This window comes from Mesocricetus auratus, unplaced genomic scaffold (genome assembly GCF_017639785.1).
Source record: "Mesocricetus auratus isolate SY011 unplaced genomic scaffold, BCM_Maur_2.0 Super-Scaffold_100024, whole genome shotgun sequence".
Taxonomy (NCBI): domain Eukaryota; kingdom Metazoa; phylum Chordata; class Mammalia; order Rodentia; family Cricetidae; genus Mesocricetus; species Mesocricetus auratus.
In genome coordinates this window covers 1,936,900-1,958,589 of record NW_024429205.1, presented here as the reverse complement: position 1 = coordinate 1,958,589, position 21,690 = coordinate 1,936,900, and the positions used below count along the sequence as shown (strand labels likewise).

At 46.1% G+C, this 21,690-nt stretch overlaps 1 protein-coding gene across 26 annotated transcripts in view; it reads left to right on the top strand.

Annotated features, from left to right (window-relative positions):
* Positions 1 to 21,690, top strand: part of Myt1l (myelin transcription factor 1 like) — a 380,106-nt gene that overhangs the window by 245,395 nt on the left and 113,021 nt on the right. For all 26 annotated transcript variants that reach the window (XR_005870745.1, XM_040730678.1, XM_040730677.1 and 23 more), the window contains one exon: positions 111 to 173. Coding sequence is in view for 25 of the 26 variants with exons in the window: in XM_040730678.1 (XP_040586612.1) it covers positions 111 to 173 (63 nt within the window). In the remaining variant the exon portion in view is untranslated. The remainder of the gene's footprint in view (positions 1 to 110; positions 174 to 21,690) is intronic.

Here is a 21,690-nt window from a genome sequence, read left to right as displayed (position 1 = left end):
CTCCATCCCTCCCTTCTTCCCTCCGCCCCCCCCCTCGCTCTGAGAGGCCTGCTGCCATCAGTGCCCACGGAAGCCCATGCAGCTATGTAATCAGCTCTTTCCTGTTGCAGCTGTCCCACTCCAGGCTGCGATGGCAGTGGTCACGTCAGTGGCAAATATGCACGACACAGAAGGTAATGCCTGCCTTTTTCCCAGTGTGCTGTCTAAGATGGCTTGTTTAGGGACCCGGTGCTAGTGAGGACATGTGGGTAGGTGTTTGGGAATATAACGCATGCTCCCTTGCCTTCGTTTCTCTCGCTTCTCCATGAGCCCCACGCGCCACACAGTTCTCCAAGCAAAAGCTGTTCCGCATCACAGTGTTGGCAATAGTGCGCACATTGGCACGGATTATGATAAGTCCATGCTCAGCATGCAGAGGGCTTGGGGCTTCCCGTGACCCACAAGGAAGGCTGAGTCCTTCCCCTCTCACCTTGCTTCTTCTTCTACTAGCTGAGGACAGTGAACCTCAGGAGACAGACTAACGCAAGCCTTTTTATAAAGAAACTTTGGTCCCATCATCTAAGAGATCTTGCTCTGGGATGCAGACTGGGGTGATACCCAGACAATTGCAGGGAATGCTCACATGGGATGAGAGTTAGGATAGATCACATCCATAGTCCTAAAGTCAGGTGGTCTTGTTACTCTCACAAATACTAGCTCTCACATCCCTAATGGTGAGGGGTGTAGAGAACATCTGGAAGGAAGATAGTTTAAAAAATGCACTAGGACGAGAGCACTTTACACACACCTGTGGCCCGCTGTCATACCTATGGTTGCCTTCACATCTGCTCTGACAGGGAAACACAGATGGGTCTTGCTGTATGAAGGTCCAAGACATGATAGGTGAGAAGTGCTTGCAAGTTGTGATAGTACTGTTCTCACTCATTTTTCCGCAAGTCAATTTGTGAGGACTAAAGTCATCTTGTTCTACAAGCCATCTATTGGCCCGACTGGCATTTGAGTCGGTTGTTGCCAGAGATGCTCAGGGTGGCCTCTCCTTTGTCCTCATCCTCTATTTCCTCTGCAGTGAAACAGTAACTTGTGGGTAAAATCAAGCTATTATTTTGATTGTGACTTTGGGAAATTCATGAATTATTCCCCAGATCTCCATGATAGACCAGGACACAGTGGATTGCTCAATGAGCAACCATCATGAGATGGCTGTCTGGTTTCCCCATGATATACCAAAGGAGGCACAGGCCACTTTTCTCTAGGAATTTTTAAATTACTAAGTTTAACATGTTACATCACTATCCATACCATATAAAGTTGTAAATTGCTGAATCAGGTAATGAGACTGGTAACTAAAATATAAATTTTGGTCTGTGGAGAACTACACGTGTAAGGTCTTAGTCTGTATGCTTAGAGACAACATTGTGTGCTCAACAGAGAAATAGTTGGCAAACTGCAGGCAGCATCTATTTTCTCCTAATCATCTCTTCATTAGCTGATAGTTAGGCTTTATCACAGCTATGAAAATAGATTATTAAATTTGGTTAACAAATTTTAACTGGGATTGTGCTGGGTATCATTTCTTAGCCACAATTTTGCAAAGAAAACAAGGAAAAGAAATAACTGTCTAAGAATAATTACAAACATTCGTTTAGTTTTTATTCTGCACTATATTCTGTATAAATACTTGCTGTACTATATGGGGTTGTGTTGTGGAATTTCAAGGTATGTTCACAGTGAGCACTGATCAAGTCAGAGAGATGGCTACTCTCTTCTCCTACTGTCTCTGTCAGATTCCTTACTAAGATGAATTCCTGGAAGGTGTGGATTGATGTGGCCGTGAATGACGTATATTCGCTTCTTTTGTGGATAGTTGCTCTGCTTACACATGGTTTCTGAGAGCGATCTGAAGGCAGTTTGGCCTCATATTCCATTTCAGGGTTGACCCTGGCATGAAGCACTCAGGTGAACTCTGAGGATAGACACAGAACCATGCCAGCTAGAAAAGTTTCCCACAAGCCTGTTCACATAAAAATGATGGTAACATTTTATTCCTACTCATTCCCTCTGTTCAAATTGAAATGTTCGCCAGAAAGGAAATGAGCAGTGTGGTATGGGCAGAAACCAATGGTTCCAGTCTGGAGACCTGGATTCCAGTTTCCCCTGTGCCACTGAAGACCTGAGGCCACGGGGCAGGAGTGATTGGTTGGCTGTGACTTCCAGAGTCCTCAGGACACTGGTGAAAACTGCCAAGCAAAGCCAAGAGATAATACATGTTAACATCTTGGGGTTGCCAGTATGTCAGGCTTAGAAGACTTTCTTTGTGTCTAGCTTTGAGTTTTCTGGCTTTAAAGTAACTGCTGGCTATAGTATTTCCCTCTCCTGAGACGTGCCCACTCTCACTGTACCCACACACAGTCCACTGTGGCCGTTGTGATGCCTATAAGGGATGTCTAATGTGACTTAGACATGGGGCTTGTCTTATGCGTAGACAGACATGGGAGCCATGGCCTGCCATGGATGAAATTATCTGCCCCTTTCATCCTTTTAGTCACGTATTTCTTGTCAAATGCCTTCTTCTTAAGGCTGCAATTTCACTTAGCTTCTATGTCCCCTCAGTCCATGGTGTTATTTTAATATGGTGAAGTGTCTCTTTGAGCATACACAAAATTACTAGAGGCAGATGTGGGCAGTCCATGTTGTAAAGAAAAAAAGAATAAGTATGTGTGGGGGGGGGAGCCCAAGGTAAAATGGTGCCTATTAATTATATAGTCCTTTAATTAAGGACTTTAATTAAGAAAATCAATACTTTCTTACCTTTTTAGTTTGCTGACTCTGTGTTTTTTAGACACAAAGGGTGTGGCTCTGCGTTTGGTCAGTCTCCTTGTGGATGATGACTCTGCCACAGCAGATGGGAATGTTGGGTGTTCTGCGGTAATGGAAACAGAGGCACGGATTTCAGAGAAATAGGGAATACAGGAGAACCAACCACTAGCTAAAAACCTAGGAAAGATGACAGTAGGTTGAGAATATTTTACAATTTAAGATTTGGATATTAGGGTCGGAGTAGGTTATAACATGCATTTGGGGATGTTTTGCATCAATTCCCATACTGTGTCTTAACAAAAGACAAACTGCTTCTAGGTGTTTATTTGTTTGTGTTAATAGCTCACAATAATTCATGGTCCCTGGAAAACCTACATCCAGCTGCACAATTAAATGGCAAATTGAAAGTTAAGCTAGTACAACTTATAAAGGAAATAGAAGCATAGAAGTGCAGGAGTGTATCGAGGTTCATACAGTACTAAGTTCAGTATGAGTATCCGGGCAGCCAGGGCAACAATGTGAAAGATGAGAGAGAGAGACTCCCAGGAGTCTGCCAAAGCGTGGCATCAGTCCCTCTGAGCAACACCCTCTTGGCACCAAGCACTACGCTATCTCAATGGATTACTGGCAGCAGGATCCAAGCTCAGCTGACGTTTTGGTGCCCTCATCAGCTAACCTGGGCTTGACTTCTCAGAACACTAACAGATAGGGCACACAGTGACCTTCAGGACTGTCAATAGTCTGTGGACACAAGTCTGCCCTTTGTCCCATACGTGGTTTCGTGTCACTATCTGTGAACACGTCGAAGCCATGCATGCAAGGATGGGGCCTGATAAAGTGTACCCTGAGGATTGGAGGCAGTTCTTACATTCTGGACCTTCCGGTCTCTTCTGTACACAGTGAAGGAGGCCTCCTTTTGTCACCTACACTGTCACACGGTGTATGGCTCTTTGTGTGCAGCTGCCCTGCTCCTCTACTATGCTGGGACTTCTTACCTTGTGCTAAGAGGATGTCAGAGATGCCTGAAAACCCCAAATAATACAGTCTAATTGGAGCTTCCCTTCTCATTCTTTCTGAGTTTCCGAAGGGTTGTCTTAGGTCCCAAAGCCTGGCTGCCACTGCACTGTCTACCCCATAGCCCAAGCTGGCATGTAGGTACCTGTGGACATTCAAAGTGCCAAAGACGAGCGCTCTCTTGCATGCTAGCGGTTACGTTTTGGTGGGAGAAATGGAACATCTGTAAGTCACAGGCATGACGTTCCTCAGGCTGCTATACGGCTTCCTCCTGGCCTTACAAAGTAGATGAGGACCACCCAAGGTTTAGCAACTCAGCGAGTGGCTCGCTATGAGCAACCCTGAAAGTGTAGAAGGCCCTGCGTAGGCTTCGGAAGACCCCAGCAGAGGATAGGCACAGAGTGGGACCTGGTCCTGTGCGTTGCTGGTGCCCTCCCCTGAACGGAAGGCTGATTCTCTGTGGTTGGGTTGCTGACGAGTGAAAGAAACCCCTGCCTGTCTGGGTTGTGTGTGGGCGGGTGAGTGTGAGTTGTGTGGCTGTGGGTGTGAGTGGGTGTGAGCATGGTTGTGAGTGTGGGTATGAGCCTGGGTTGTGTGAGTGTGGGAGGGTGATGGGAGTTGTGTGGCTGTGGGTGTGAGTGGGTGTGAGCATGGTTGTGAGTGTGAGTATGAGCCTGGGTTGTGTGAGTGTGGCCCATCAAAGGCTTTGCCAGTCATCCGGAGTGTTTTATGAACTGACGCTCTGAGACACGAGCTATAAAGCCAGATGTCAAAAAATTTCCACAGAAATGTATTTCTCATCCTCAAAATATGGGTTACTTTATTTCCATTAATATCTTATTAATTTTTCCAACAAAAAATGAAATAATAATGACATTGTTTTAGTATTTACTAAGAGTGATACTAAATACTGTGTAAGAATTGGAATTTTAACTTCGCTCACAAAAGTTGTTAGGTGTATATGTGTGAAATGAATTGCGTTTGCTTGTCTATAAGTGATTTCTGTAAAAGCCGCTATGCACCCAAGGGAGCGAAGTAAGGGGCACATAGCGTAGACACGCCCACTACCTGTGTGTTTCATGAGGCCTTCTGGACTGATTTGACAGTCAAGCGATTTCATTTACACTGAGCTCTTTACTGAGATTTTTTAAATTACTTATTAGTTAAGCATGGGTTCCTGCTTAACTAACACGTTAAGCATAACTTAGCCTTGCAGTCTCTGAGCACTTTACAAGCACCCTGAAGTTAGCAGACGAGAACAGCTATATTTCAGCCCTCTCCAATCTCTCCAATTTAGAAAACACTAAGCTAAATCTTTCAGTTCACATTTTTAAATTTACAAGCTTCGACTGGTAGCTTTTCTTCCTTTTTTTTATTAGGAAATTACTGGATCGTCTCCCTGGCATGTTGTGTGTACTCCTTGTTCAAATTCTCTTCCATTTCACGCACCTTTCCGCCCACCAGCATGATTGCCAGGGCAGCCGGTGGGTGAATAATTGCCTGTCTTCACAGGAGCTTGCTTGGGAGCTGAAGTGGAGGGCTTGCTTCCTGATGTATGCATGCCTCATTTGGATTCTGCCAACAGCCTGGGGCTGATATTATTCATGCCTTGACAGAGAGCACTCACTAAAAGCTTTGGAACCCAGCCAGGTACTGGCTGAGAGATAGGGGAGCATTGCAGCTTGCAACTGAGAGGAGCATCCATAATCCAAAAAAAAAAAAAAAAAAGAAGGAAGGAAGAAAAGGGAAAAAGAACAGAGAGAGCCCTATGCCATCCTCTTTGCTTTCCCTGGCTTCATGCAGATAGAAATTTCATTTGCATTGAAATAAAACACCCTAAAAATAATTGCATTTTTTCCTAACCACGCTTGAAAGTTTAACACAATTTTCCACATTTAATTGCAAAGCTGATTTTAATTAGTAAGGCCCCGCATGTGAAAAATGAAGATCCACTTGGGTGCATGGATACATTGCAGCGTCTGCCGGATGTTCTAATTAACGACGGGGCTGCCTTGCAGCAGGGTGCGCCATGGGATGTTTATAAGGGATTCAGTGCACACAGCTACCTAGCCAGCCTATCTGTGTTTACTCCCCTCCATTCTTTATGAGGCGTCATTGTGCCTGCCGTCACCCCATCCATAAGCTTTATGGCATGCCTGTCCTTTTTACTGTTTGTCACCGATTCTGTAAATCACAAGTTAAGGCATACATATTTTAATATTAATTTGAGAGCAGACCACAGCAGCATGAAGAGGAAAAAGTGTTGAGACCCAGGGATTTATTTGGATGAAGTAGCTAGCTGTCCCTGACCACTGCTACTCTGGGGCTGTCCTAGGAGTTGTATCTGCACAGACACATTTGGGCACCATCATTTTGGACTATGGTGGCAGTTAACCTTTATTATCATAGTAAATCCTTTATTTTAAAATGTCTCTTGGCCGTTTTCCTAAGAAAACAGTCAGCCTGCTGCTGTCTGCCACACATCTGGCCCCTGCCTCCTTTGTGACTTTGTGGATTAGATACACAAAGCAAACATAATATGTTTACTTGTATTCTTGATGTTCGAAAAACTGAATATATACATACATATATTTATTCATAATTCTACATTCAAAGAGAACAAGGAACTCATGTCCTGGCGGAGGATCTAAGGGCTCTGATCTGAACAGGTCATTTCTGGATTTGGCAATTATCTCGGCCTGACACCTTGCCTGATGGTCGGACACCCATGACCTTAGTTAGCAACTTTGGAACATCAACAAAATGTACAGAAACAGATAGGCAGTGTGGCTAGTGCCCGTGCTGACCTGCCAAAAGGTCCATGGTTCACTCAAACTCATCTGTGCAGGAATCACAAGGAAAATCAGCCGCTCAATGTGCCCAGAGATGACTTCCGAGAAGGCAGCAGGTTGCTTACGGGCAGGTGTCAGAGGAGCTGGCCCAGCTGTACAGTTGGGAACAAAATCCTTCAGGGACCCAGTGTTGTGACTCCAGCTAGTTCTCACCTGAGAGATGGCGTCTGCTGGCAGGAGGACTGCTGTGATTGGTAGTCTGCATAGTCTCAGGGGTCTGTGTCCCTACTTATCAGAGAGGCCGGGAGATGGAGATTAGGAGCAGGGAGATGAATGAATGAAGGCTTCTAGCCAGGCTGATTTAAGATGGCTGCAAGGGCTGCTCCACTATTTGTAGATTTAGCATCTTCAGTTGGCACCTAGTTCACTTCGTGCTGCCGTTTCAAAACGCCCCTGTCTGGACTCTGTAACAGAAAGGGTTCTGCTGATTGACCTTATATGTGGGACCCTGAAACGAAGACCTCACACTGTTAGGCAGGAAAGCAGAGGTTGGAGGGGCCCGAAAGCTTGGAAACTAATCCAAGTTTTCTAACCCTGAGCCCAAAGGGCACTGTCCTGAGTGGCTGGGTCCCCTAACTGATGCCTCTCCTGTGAGACCCATCGTCTTAAAAGCATCAGCAGTGCACCCAAATGGAGGAAAAGAAGACACTTCTGACCGGACACACACTAGAGACTTTCGGAGGACCCTGTCCTAGGAACGGTGCTGCCTTCTTGTTCTTCACACATGTATCTAGGGACAGTTATGCATCAGTGAAGCAATTATCATCATTTAGGTTCACAACGAGAAGATGGAGGAGTAATTGGAGGAGCCTTCTAGACTCTAACTCTCAAAGACCTGTTGTTTCTTCTCGGTGCTCTCCCCTGCCTTCCAGAGAACAGTGCCTTCAAAGTTCAGCAGCACAGTATGGTTAGAAAACAAACTTCAAAGTTAGGGAAGCAACCCTCCTTTCTGACTGTGGCATTGATCCATTGAGATTTCAGTGTCCTGGGTAGCTTTAGACTTGCCATGGGCACACACCAGTTTATGAGAGCCATCATTAAGCCTCCCTCCTGGTGACACGGATGCAGAGGTGAGCCCACCCCAGGGGCTACTACTCCCGCCTCAGCTCTCTTTCCATTCCCCTGCACCCACTTGACGTACACCATAGAAAAACAGCTATTGCTGCTCCAGACTCTGAAGCGCTTCTGGGATACTGGCAACTGTTGTCCTATCTCTGGCTCCACAGGGTCTCATGATCATTCTGGAGCCATTTATGATCGGTGGAGTCTCCACACCCACCTAACCCAGCTGTGAAGTCCAGAACTTCAGCACTTCCTAGAAACACTCTAGAAAGGCCATCACTGGGCCCCCATCCAGATCTGCTGCATCAGAAACTGATGGTGGGCTCCAGCCATCAGTACTTCAGTGTCCCACGGACTCTGTGGCTCTGGGTTTGACAAGGACACCAAAAAGAGCATTGCTGACCAAAAGGTCTCTCTAGAAAAGGAGATGGTGCCCGGGGAGATAGCTAAGGCCAACCTAAACTACCTAGCATCCACCCAGTTCTGACCCCATCTGAAATGTTAACGTGAGGATTCAGGTCCTAACTCCCTGACACGGAGAACATGTAGAACAAGAACTCACATCCAAAGTGTGGACAGCAACCCCACACAAATGGAGTGAACACCCCTTCTCTGATGTCCACAGGGTGTACAGCCCACCCAGTGTCCTCACCCTGTCCCAGCACCCCCACCCAGTCTCACTACCCCAAGAGAGAGAAACACACACATACACTAGTGTCCAGCATCGTGACTGACTGGCAGTGACTGAGATGCCACTTTGAATCAGACTACAGATGCGTTTGTGTAGCTGAGTACTGAGCAGCAGTCTATAAGATGTGTCTTCCCCCTGGGGAAGAAGAGGGAATCACTTTTCAGGGAGGTACAGGACGTGGAATAAGCCACTTTTCCAGGGTCAGCCACTCCTTACTACGCGCAGGTCCTGGAGGGCCAGGGCATACTCTGAGACCTGAAAAGTGTTGTGAACACCTTCCATTGTTATACAGCTACCCTCACTGCCTCTATAGAGCCCCAGTGGATAACAAAGGAAAGGCATCAAGATTAGAAGATGATCAGGATGTCTGCTGGAGACCATGAACACCCTTCAGGACTCTCTTCCTCCCCGTTGAGAAAGGACTTGTGTTGTCTTAGAGCGTCTACTGCTCTGAACACATTGGGATAAGCCACTCTCCTTCATGTGGAGAGCTCATAGGGCCACTGAGTGATTTCAGGCTCTCCAACCTGCTCCTGACTTTCAGTGGCCACTCTGCAGCGTTGTACGTAGCGGCTAATGTGGTACGAGATGACACAGAAGGGTGCTGCCTGTGTACAAAAGGATTCATTTCGTGAGACTCCAGGGAGGCTAGCGCAGGAACACACAAGCCTCCTGGATGCAATTCTTTCCATTAATAATTCATCTTGCTGCACTCTTGACTACTTGTCATCACCCCAGACAATCAGGTGGCTTGTTGTACTCTGAATGAGACCTTGGCTCCCTGCTGGCATGAGAAAAGTAGTAGGAGAGCAGGGGAGCCTGAGTGTCACATTCTCCCTCAGAAAAGCAGAGGGGCCCTGCGTCTGCCAGTCTCACCAAGCACAGGAGTTTGGGAAATGAGGTGCAACAGGGCCATGCAGCAATGTGGGAGGGCCTTCCTACACCTAGGAACTGGCCTGATGCTACATCCCCTAAGTATGTCCAGGGCACATCCTCCCCTGAGCCTCCCTAGCTACCATAATTAATTCTAGAGCCACAACTAGTATGGTGGTGAGGGACATTGAGCCCAGAAGTGGCCATAAGTGCCTCATTGTCCACCTGTCCTCTCCATATTAGCAAATGTGGTCAGGATGGGGACAATGGGACACAGAAGGGCTGTGAGGCTTTAGCAAGGCCAACATAGCAGAGGTAGTCTCCTAATCAGCCATATCCTAGGACATAGCAAGCCCACCCCGATGTAGTCAGTTTCAGGATCACTGGGTTCTCAGAATCCCCTGGAAATAAGCAGTGGCCTCCTGAGATGCACATCACAGCAGGCCCAGTTCCCTCCTGTCACTGGGACTTAGTCCTTTTATCCAGTCTTCCATCCCCATGTTTCTTTCAACCCAGTCTGGAAATGGTCTTTCTTTTCCTCCAACCCCACTCAGCTGCCTACCTACCCACTTACTTCAAGGGTGACCAGCAGGTTGGGAAGGGGAGGCAATACCTATAGAGACTGAGAACGGAACCCATCCTTCCTGAGTCTGGTAGGACAATGACAAACTTCTTGCATTGACCCAACTTGTTTCAAACAAGTTTGGAAAGGTAGGTTGGGGGAATCTAGCCCAGAGTTTTCTGCTGCCTCAGTACCCTGGAAGTGAGTCTGTCCATCAGCTATCTCTGGGGCATCCTTAGTCTCTTAGACCTAGGCATACACAGGGCTTCCAGGAGAGCAGAACCCCTAGCTGCAGGGCAGCTTCCAGGACCCTGGGAAGAGAAAGGGCAGCTGAAGAACACTGGACTGTGTAAGTGCCCTTTGTGGGCTCCCGGGGAATGCAGCTGGCAGGAGAAACCAGAGAAACACTGAGATTGGCTCGAACCTGAATTTCAGCTAAAGGTTGGTCATGCTTCCTAAATAAAGATGAATCTGAATTACAGCAGCCCCGTGGGAATGGGGTGCCTCTGTTATTGTCACATGCTAGAGTCCTAGCATTCAGTTTCTATCACCTGACCTGCTCGACCCTGAGCCAATCTCACTAGGTTTTTGTTTTTTTGTTTTCAAGACAGGGTTTCTCTGTATTGTTTTGGAGGCTGTCCTGGAACTCGCTTTGTAGAACAGGCTGGCTTCAAATTCACAGAAATCCACCTGCCTCTGCCTCCTGAGTGCTGGGATTAAAGGCGTGCGCCACCACCCCCCGGCTTGTCATTAGATATTTTAATGATGCCGAATTCTATCCTGAGACTGTTTTGTAAATCATGTGACTTTCTTATTGATAACAATAAGTATTTTGACAATAGTATTTTTTGCTGATACCTTCCCCCTAGAAGATAGAATTACCTTATATCACTGGTTAAAGAAGATAGGGACTTGGTGTCAGGGTTCCTTACTTGTAGGATGGGGTTTGGCAATACCATATTCCTAGAACCAAAGATCAGGAAACCCTTATTGTTCCCTGGAAAGAGGATACTATGTAATCATGTCTAAAATGCTTCTTGCTTACCCAGAAAACAACCACCCTTTTAAAAGATTGACCACTTTACTTAGAATGTCTTTGCAACAGCATTCTGTAAGGCAAAATGGATGGCATGCTAAGCAATTTCTTTCCCCTTTTGAGAATGAGCTAGCCTCCCAGGGTATTTACTCTCAGGCTGGGCCAAGGTGTGACTGTCTCTCGATAGCTCAGTCAATGAACAGGCTACTGGGAAACAGGTAAACCTGGGTCGCAGAACTCAGCAGTCACCTGTTCAGCCTTGAGCTCTAGACCCAGGACTGAGGAGAGGAACTGAAGGACCACCCTTCATAGCCACCTCAAACCACAGCTACAAAATGGGTCATCAGTAGGCCCTCTGGGTATCTTATAGCAGTTGTAGCCAGACTGGAGCACAGCCATATGAAGCCCCCAGTCACTGGCTCAGCCACCTAATTCCTCCACCAGACCCAGAACAAAGGGGAATTAGGCTCTAGCCATTGGATGGAACGGGGCCAAATGTGTGGACAGGGCCTGAAGGCTTTCATAGGGCCACTAAAGAGCCTTTGATGTCTGTTGGCTGCTCATTCTGTCAGGCTTTGTCACATTTAACTTCAGAGCAAAGATTAGTTTTTGTCTCTAGATGATAAAACGAAGCCACCCAGGTCTTGGCTGACTCACACATAATGGGAAGAGACCCCCAAAAGAAGGGGCTACCCCCACTCTACCTCTTGGCACTTCCTGAAGGCTCACATAAGAGGAGCAGACAGCCCTCTGTCTTGTACCCCCTCCCCCTGGTCACACACACTCTGGAAGCTCAGCAGCCCCTCCCACCTGGACACCTTTTCCTGTCAGACCAGTCTTTGGGATAAACTCGGAGTCTTTCCGAGTCCTGGAAGCCTGTCTTCTGTAGCTCAGCCTCAAAAGTTGCATGCCCCTCCTAGGGCTGTGCATAAGCACCCTGTCCATGCACAGGGTGTTCTGATTAGTTTAATTTTCTGGAAAAAGAGTGTTCATTTTCTCAATCTGTGCATTGTGTATTTTCACTTGCTCAGCTTGCTCCTTTCCATTATGAATCTCCATCAGAGTTAACACCAACAACCACATAACCAACCAAGGCAACTCTTATAGAAGAAGTCATTCGATCGATGGCATTCTTACAGTTTCAGAGGTTTGGTCCATTGTCAGCATGGCAGCACACAGGCAGAAACGGTGCTGGAGAAATAGCTGAGAGCTACCTTCTGATGCACTGGTTGAGAGAGAAAGACTCTGGGCTTTCCATGGGCCAAGCATATCACCAACAAGGCCATACCTCCTAGTCCTTTCAAGTAGTGCCACTCCCTCATGACCAGCCATTCAAATCTATGATCCTCTGGGGAAGGCATTCATAATCAAACCATCACACATGACCCTACAAGAGGCTGCGGGACAGACCTTGACTAGCTTAGGACAGAGACTACACAGTCCAAGCACTAACCCCGCCCTGTCTGAAGTCCCACTCCATGGAATCGTCATCCCAGGAGAGCTGCAATGCATGGAGGATTCAGTCTGGGACAAGGTGATGGCATTGTTTGGAATGAGAAAGAAGGCAGAGAGAGCACAGAGGCTACTGCAGGGCAGAGGACAGCACTGAGCGTGTAATTGCTAGAGGAGTGCAGTACAGAGGGCCTCAAGGTCAGAAGGAGACACTGCTTATGTCCAGTCCTTGGGAAGCAAGGGAAGGGCATGGGAACTCACAGGGCCCAGTGTGCAAGAGCATTGTAAGAACAGAAGGCGTTCAGATCTCTGCCTGCTAGGGAAGCAAAGGAGAAGGGGGCCACAACAGGGGAGGGTGGAGAAGAAACAGGAAGGAAGATGGAGGCAGGAGGAAAAAGGTAGCAAACTGGGGCACGGGCAGATAAGAGGAAGGATTAGGTAAAGGACTGACGATGATTGACAGGAAGAGCCAGGTGTTTCACAGATGCCATATGTCCATCTGTCCCTAAATTCCAGGAGGATACGGTAAAAGGAAGCAGCGGCTGATCCAGGTGAAAGCATCTGGTCTTAGCAAGGTGGTGGCAGGGCAATAGAGAGAGAAGGAGCAGCTCAGAGGTGCTAGGGAGATGGCTTGCACATAGAAACTGACAAGGAGGGGCCAAGAAAGGACTCAAGGACACCCAGATTGACACTAAGTAGAGAACTCCAGCAATGTACACAGAAGTATTGTCACCTGCCTGCTGTCACCCAGAAGTTTATCCCCAAGAAGGAGTGAGGCTAACTGGAAACCTAGCCTAACCATCCCAGAGACACTGTTTTGCATGATAATCACTTTAGGAAAAACAAATTAAAAGTGGGCTATGCATCTTCATCCGAGGGTGACCTTCCTTGAAGGAAGCATGAAAGCCAGTGCACACCTAGTCAGTGCACAAGAAGGGCATGGCATCCCCAGTGAGGCCTAAGCCCTGGGCCCAGCAGAGCTCAGAACTAGTGCATGCCCACCCAGAGCAACCCGCATAGCCACAGATATACAAAGAGCACAGTGGACAGCATCAGCCATCAGAGCTCTCTCTATATACTGGGCTGACTTGCCTCTGGGTTGCATCTTTGAGAGTATGCTCAGGGCTTGCCAGAGCTCATACTGAGTGATCGTCTCTGATGGTAGAATGATGTCATCTCCATGATAGCTTCTGCCTTTTCATTCGAGGTTCAGATTTTGCTGTTTTGTTTGTTTGAATTTTTCCATTGATGGCACAATGTCACAGATTTTTTTGTGTCATCAGTCATCACAATAGCATCTAACAAGCCCTGAAGAAACCCAAGCATACCCAAGGGGGTCAAAGTTCTGTGCATTGTATACTTACTCATATCTCTCTAGGACCTGGTATCCTTCCATATCGTTCAGCCTATAAAACCAACCCGTCTTTAAGAATGCAAGGAGCCCAAGGCAATAGATGCTGTTACAGGAGATACTATGAAATTTGAGAATGAAGGAGCCTCACAAACATTTCTGTACACACACACTGCCTGCACATAGACTGCACATGCATGTAAACATAAACACACACAAACACACACACACACACCACCTACCCTCACATTTCTGGGCTTTCACACGTGCACACTGTCTTCACACACTGCCTTCATGCATGTACAATCTACAGAGATACACTGCTCTCACATACACAGTGCTTCCACATGCACTGCACACACATGCCCACACACACTCACACACACTGGCCACACATGCTTTCACACATGCACACTGTCCTCACACACACTGCCTTTTCATGCATGCATCTCATAAGCCCTGCCCTCCCATGAAGGGTAGATTTTAGCTCTTTGATTTTCTTAAAGTTTGCTAGAGACACAACCAGCATAATCAGGCCTGTAGCTCCACCTGCTAGAAACCATGATGGTAGCACCAGTGAAACCTTAGGGGGCTTCTGAACCAGGGGAACTGTGGCACTGAGAACAATGACATACAGAGTTGAAAAGTGCTTTGCCAAGGATGCTGCCACATTGTTCACCACAAACCCAAAGACACCTTTCCACTCAGCTTAAGATAGCCCTAGAGCTGTATTGTTATGCACACGCTCAACCTTTGTGATCAGCATATCAGTGCCAACTTGAGCATATCCATTCAGTAAGACAAGATGGAAATGACAGCATGATACCGCATGGTGGACCAATTGAGTGAGTAGAGTGTTCCCAGCAACTGTCTGTCTGGACATGTTCCTTTGATCAGATGTAGCCAGAGAACTAGAAATGTATAGTGTGGCTAGGTCCCTGAGAAATATTTTTTTCTCTGAATGTGCACATGTCAGTTTTCATGTTGGAAGGGTATAAGAGGTGTTTCTGACACAGAGAGTTTGGTTTAATGTTTGAATTTTGGTATGCTACTGCATTTTCTAGGTCAAAGATAGATCAGATGGGTTTTAAGGTTCCTTCCCTGTGTGTGTTAGTGGTGTGATAGGCCACTGGGCCATATTGAAATGAACACATTTGGAAAACCTCTTAGCTACCCTAGCTCTTTGGTTAAAATAGAATGTCACTTAAAGCATAACCCCAGTAGTCTAAGGGCATGAATGGACCAGATTAATCTGCCAGTGTTACTGCTGATGAGTGGCTTGGCTGTTGGAACAGTTTTAACATACTCAGCATTCTAATCTCACAAATGTCAAGGGCAATCAATACTTCTTATGGGCAGACAAGATCCTGCATGCATTTTACTGAAAGGTAGGATCTGGTAGAACCAAGCATAAAAGCTTTCAGGCCAGTGTCAAGTGTTTGTGCAGTCAACCAACAGAAACAGAACTTTTGAAGCCTTCTTGTCATGTGCCATGGGGACCCAGGATGACTGATAATCTGGTAGCATCCCTAACACCAAAAGAAACCTGTTGCATTAATACGATAAGCCAGCACCCGCACATGTGGAGTAGTCAAGTTAGTTTACAATAGATAGGAAATATCTCCTTGCAGAATATAAGATAAACAGTTTTGAACCCTAGCCTGATTGGGACTGACTTGAAAGAGAATCAGGAACTTGAAATGGGCGGTAATGATGAGTAGGAGAAGAAACTGCCAGCAGTAGGAATCATGGATGAACAGAGAACTCTAGAATGGGAAAGATGAAGAAAAGATGTCTATCTTTTGTAAAGGGTGGGGCCAGATTGGACAGCAACAGAATCTAAAGTGGAATGGAAAGATGTAGACAAGTTAAAATTTCTTCGTTCAGTAGCCCTTGTCTTAGTTCAAGGCAGGGATTGATTCTGCTGCTGCACAGGCCTCACTATAATAGTAGTTGTGAATCTGGCTTCTAAAGGTGGAAATTGCCAGAGAAGAATAACAACAAGAAGAAAATCAACCGCATTATAGCTATAATAGCTACAAAACTGATGGAAAAATCCCGTCTAGCCCAACTGAGTTTTTGCCCCTGCTACGAGCTTGATCTTTTGCTGGCACAGAAGAAGGCATGGGCGGCAGCCAAGAGGCACCTATTAGAGGAAGCCTCTGAAGCTTGAGTGTGCATGGCAGCAGGTACTTGAAGCAGGCGTGGAAATGTGTAGAAAGCAGGGGATGGCTCCATGTTTGTGTAGTAAACCTCTGTGTTCCGTGTGTCCAGTGAGCCAGTGTATTCCCCATGAGTGGTCAGCCCGAGAACTATATCCCAGTGAGTCCAGCGTTATTCAACAAGGTGTCGTATGGAAAACTGAAAGCAGGCAGGGCAGATAGACCACAGAGCCTGCCTTGAGCCTATGTTCTGGAATCTGAGCATTGTATCTGCCAGTGGGAGCTTGAAAACACAACTTCTGCAGAGCCAACCAGTGTTCCAAAAGGAAAGAGTGAAGCCCTCCACATAAGGCTGCTGGGCAGAAAAGCGCCTCAAGTCATTACACCTGATGTCACCGTCAACAGTCCCACTGTGAACAGGAAGTGTATAGTCAGAGGCCAGACATGAGAACAACTTGATAAACCAGAGTTAGGTATAGAGAGGATTTCCAAGAAATGGTCAAATTCTCAAAAAAAAATGGACATATAGTTTATTTAGAAAGCAATTAGCTCCAAGAAATCATGGGAATGACAGTGTAAGAAGTAAAAGCTTAAAAAGAATGACAACAAGCTTGAAGAAACAGCCCATTAGATGAAATTATGAAGAAGAAAAAAATAGGAATGCCAAGCAGGGGCAGTCAGAGAACTAGTCCAGGAAACGTGGCCTCCCACTCTGGTTGTTTCAGAAAGGAATAGTGGGCATTGCAGAAAGTCACTGCAGGCTCCTAGAACTCACTCTGCAAAGCCCCACGACATAGGTACCCGCGTATGCCACTGGGAATAGTCTGAGAAATCTCAGTCCTCACCTAGGGCTGAGGAGGACATCTGAAAGACTGTCAAATCTTAAATTCACTGGCGGCTGCACACACAGTGTCCCAAGACACTAGAATACAGGAAAGAAAGGAAGTTTTGAGGGAAATTTCTTTGCAATTGGTATCATCCAACTCCTTTATGCAAGGGCAGAGTAAACACATTTCAGATGGGCAAGGGTTCATGGCACATGCCTTCATGAACACTGCCTCAGTGAATTTAGGGCCTGGAAGGTGGGCTCCAGAGAGGAGCAGAAGGAACCCCAGCAGGGTGGACACACACAGCCTGGAGTGGGCAGGCACAGGCAGAAACGGCTACAAGAGGATGACCTCGTATGCGTCATCAGGACAGAAACTTACGCGCAGGAGTGAGATACCTGAAGGAGAGTTAGAGAATCATTTAAGACACATGTAGAAAAATAGAAATACCCACAAATACAGTGATAATAGGCAGGCAGGAAAGGAAACGCAGTAGTACAATAGTCGGCACTGCTGCCTGGGTAGACCCATGTCTCATTGTGGTCATTGAGAATATCTGTGGACTGGACATGTCCCTGTCCATCTATGCAGGTTCAGGTGGAGCTCTTACTTCCCAAAGGGGCCCAATAGGCAATGGTTAAACTGAAAGCCAGGAAGTATGATATGAGCACTTATTCGGGGATTGTGGAAGAAGCAAAGAAGACGTGGAGGATTACTGGCTTTTCAAGCTGACTCTTTAAATTGTGTGCTAATAAAAAAAAAACACATTGTAAAAGGCAACCATTGGAGTGTAGACAGGATAGCCTGGAGAAAAGCTATTGAAGAAATCTGACGGGCCTGATCAATGTTGTGACTCCAGAAAGTGTACTTGTTTACAAGTAGGATTTTAGCAATTGGAGGAGTTATGTGTGTAAGAACCCAGAGAACCAAATCTCAGCCAAAGCTGGCTTGAACTGGGTTTCTGTAGTAACCAGCAGCTCTGCTGGTTTTCATGAATTGAAAGCTGTTAGGGGTGGGTGGTCAAAGGTTAATGGTTGCTTTATACTTTACCTCTTTGAGTTACTGTTCAAGGCAGTATGTGTCTAATATTGGACTATGCCATGTAAATGCATTTTTAAAGCTAAGAGTAAGTGTCTGACTTATAGAAGTTGATGTTTGTTTTAGAATCTGTAGCAAAGAATCAAATACACATTTTGAGCAATTTTTATTAAGTATTTGCAATGTCCAGAATATTTATTGCTGGACATATTTAAACTAAAAGTGGATATGGATTTTTCAGATGAACTAGACATCCGTTAACCCCCCTTTACAGAAGACAGTTAACAAGAAAATACACTAGTACATAGTTACAACTGAACTAGTGTTACTAGTGTGTAGCTAAGTATATTATAAAGAAGTTCAAAGTTATAGTTCTTTAATTGAGTAATACAGTGACATGAATTCTTTTGAAAGAGTGTTTAATTTTTCTTTCCTGTACTCTCCAGAGAGTTTCAGGACCAACCTAGAACCCTCAGCACTGGTGACTCCTTCAGAAGCCAATGATGGACATTTCCTGATTGAGTTAATGGGCTAGGGAGCTAGTGAACCTAAATCCTGATTCCTCCCTCAGTCTCAGGACTCCTGATGCTATCTGGGTCTCAGTCATGCTGTGGCCAGCCTTCACTCAAGGATGCAAGTGGAACAGGGCTCCTAAGTAACAGACGCCATCCTCCTGGTGCTTTCTCTTCTCATCATGCACGCTTTGTGTGCATTATGTCCTTAGGAGCCTGTGTGTTTGTGTGTCCAAGTCCTCCTCTCAGTAACTGGGGCAACTCAGAAGCGCTGGCATTCCTTGCAGTCTCACTGTCTCTATTGAAACTCCCTTCTAGTTCCCGCCCCCCCCATACTAACATCCATCGTACTCTCTGTTCTAGCAGGAGGGCGGTAGGCAGTAGGTCTGGTTAGACCTGCTGTTGGGATGGGCAGCAGTGGGTGGTGAAACATAGTTTAGCAGTGGTGTTTTCCTGGGAACAGTTGAGTGAGGGCCTTGGACAGAATCCTATCCACTGATGACCACTTCAAACCTCATTTCCAGTCCCACTTTGCTGAGACCACCTACCAACTGACATCTACAAGGGAACACAAGTTTAGTGCCCAAGCCTTAGTTGATTTTTCCTGATCTTCCTAGCTATGAATAAGCTAATAGATATGAGTTTCCTCCTGGGTCCTCCCCATCAATTTTTGGCACTCCTACCTGGCAAAGCCCTAGGCTAGACGGTCAGAGGTTGTCCTTGCCATTGCCCCTTTTTTGGTCACTTGAGCATGGGTCTTTGTTTACTCCATGGCCAAGCTACGTGAGCTGTGATTGATGCCATTCCTCACATATCCTTTGCACACCCCAGGTCGTATTTTCTTCTCTGTCAGTTCACTCTCCATGCTACATGTGAGAAGTCATCACTGCAGTGTGAACATAGCCGAATTTGTCAACTTTTACTCTCTTGGGGCCTCCTCTGATCCCATCACCTTATCTTGACCATGGAGGATCAGACAGAGAGCACCACTTCCTCCTGTCTCTCTCATTACTCACAATGCACCTCATAGCTCTGCCTGTCTTTCTGGGTCTGTCTCTGCCTTTCTGTGTCTATCTCTGCCTCTGTCTGTCTCTAGCTCTGTCTCTGTCTATCTTTTTCTGTGTCTACCTCTCTCTGCTTTTTTTAATCTCTTTTCATTTGTCTTTGTCTTTTTGTGTTTGTCTTTGGCCCTCCCTGTGTCTGTCTCTGCCTCTCTGGGTCTATCTGCCTCTGCTTCTCTTCACCTCTCTGTCTCTCTGTGTGTATCTAGCTGTCTTGGCCTCTCTTTGTATACCTCTGTCTCTCTGTTTCTGTCTGTCCTCTTCCCCATAGTGTCTTCCTGCAAAGTACTCTCCTTCCCTCCCCGATCCCCCAGGGACCTACTCTGCTGTCTCATGGCATTAGGATCGTGTGCACTGCTCAGGAAAACGCTTCCTGAATAAATAAGCAGACAAACTCTCTCAATCTTCATGCAGCAGATGCTTCCTGAATGCCTACTTATTACATAAAAGACTTTATAGAGAAAGCACCATTGTTAATGGCCCTTATAATAACCCAGTAAGAAATCAGGGCAGAATTAGCAGACATTAGAATTCAGAAATCCTGGCATGGACAGAAGGGAGTTATACACCCTGCCCGGTGGTGCCCAGAGGCATGACCCTAAATAACCTCTCTCCCTTCAAGAGGGAATACAGAGCCCTGCCTCACAGGGTCATTGTGAGAGTCTAAGGGTGATAAAGGTCTATAATTTCAGCTATATGGGAGACATAAACAAAGAGGAAGAGATTGAGTTCAAGGCCAACCTGAGCCTATTAGTGAGACCTATGTCTCAAAAAAAAAAGTGAACTTGGAATGTAGCTTAGTAGAGTACTAATATATGTAAGGCTCTGACTTCTATTCGTAGGACCATAAAAATGAAGAAAACACTATTCACATATTCAGTGAATGTCCCACCAGGGACATTCTAGATTGAGGTACAGAAAACAACATCTATGGGTGAAGGAAATGTTCCGCCAGTGACATTATAGACAGCTGCAGCTGGATCTCAGTACTTCAGGGTTGTGTTACTTATTGCAAAGTAACTATTAAGCTTAACACAGTGAAAACACGATAAGCCACACATGAAACAGCTACCCTTTGCCATAAAGAACCGCTGGAGAGCTGTGAGCTAACTTAGCAGCCAGTGGACACCTATTAAACACAACTCCCAAAGAGGCCACGAGATGCCCGCATGCCACCCTCTCCTATCAGTGACTATGGCAGAGACCCTGGGCAAAGGAAAGCACACGTTTAAAACAAAACAAAAACAAACAAACAAAAATCAGCTAAGCATAACCCAGAATCCAACCTTGAAGGATCCAATCTTTTACATATTCAAATCCATGGAGGGTAAACCACTGCAAGTAGCCCATCCTCCAGAAGAGCCCACTAGAAACACAGGGAACCAGGCAAACAAAGGTTTGTAAGTGTTTCAAAACTAAGATACTCTGGAGGACCCAGAGGCTGAGCTGGAAGAGAGCAGGGTAACCATCATTGGTTCTCATTGGTGGTTTTGTATAGCTAGAAAGATTAAGACACAAGAGCCCAGACACCGTTTCTGTTTAAGCATCACTTCCCTCCTCTCTCTACTTTCAATTTTCTCTTCTATCTCTGGACAGAGATGTCACACAGACTTTGAGAGCAGTTTGAGGTGACTCTAGAGCCTGACTCTCTGAGGTGAGGCTGCAACTGTGATCATGCCTGGTGCCTGCATTAAGAACCACTTTATGGAGACACTATGGAAAGATTATAAAATCGTTTTGGTCAATGAAATACTATTGAACTATAATGATGCTGGCAGTAAACGTATTTGCTAATTCCTTGATGTTTCAACTGTGTATAAAAGTATAAATGCAACCGAAGTGCAGAGTTCACATTATATTTTAAGTGAACCGACGGGACTGGAGGAAAGGAAGAGCAAGTCAGCACCTTACAAGTGAATTTGCTCTCCAACGGCACACTTAACCCTCAGAGGTGCAGTACTTGGAGACCAGGAAGGAGCCTTCAGTACATTTCCCAAGACCAAGTCACTACACTGTTCCATGCCTCAGGTGTGGGTGTTTGGCCTGCAGGACACTCTTCACATGCTCTCCAGGACCAGTGGCTCTTTCTAAGTTTGCCTTCAAGAACCTTGTGACGCCTTCCAAATTCCGGTTCTCTCTACCATGGTCCACCCTCACCTTCATCACCACGGCATCCATTTCTTCACTTACCTAGTATGCACTGAACAATCTAGAAAGGATGCTAAACTCTCTAATGGCTGTCCCGGGGCACTTTGTTTGATGGTAAGATTGCATCTCTGCCTTGACCTTTTGGTAACCATTAGCACCTTGTAGCCCTGGATACTTGAAATGTGGCTAGTAAAGCACAGAAATTGGACTTCCGGTTATCTTTAACACAGCA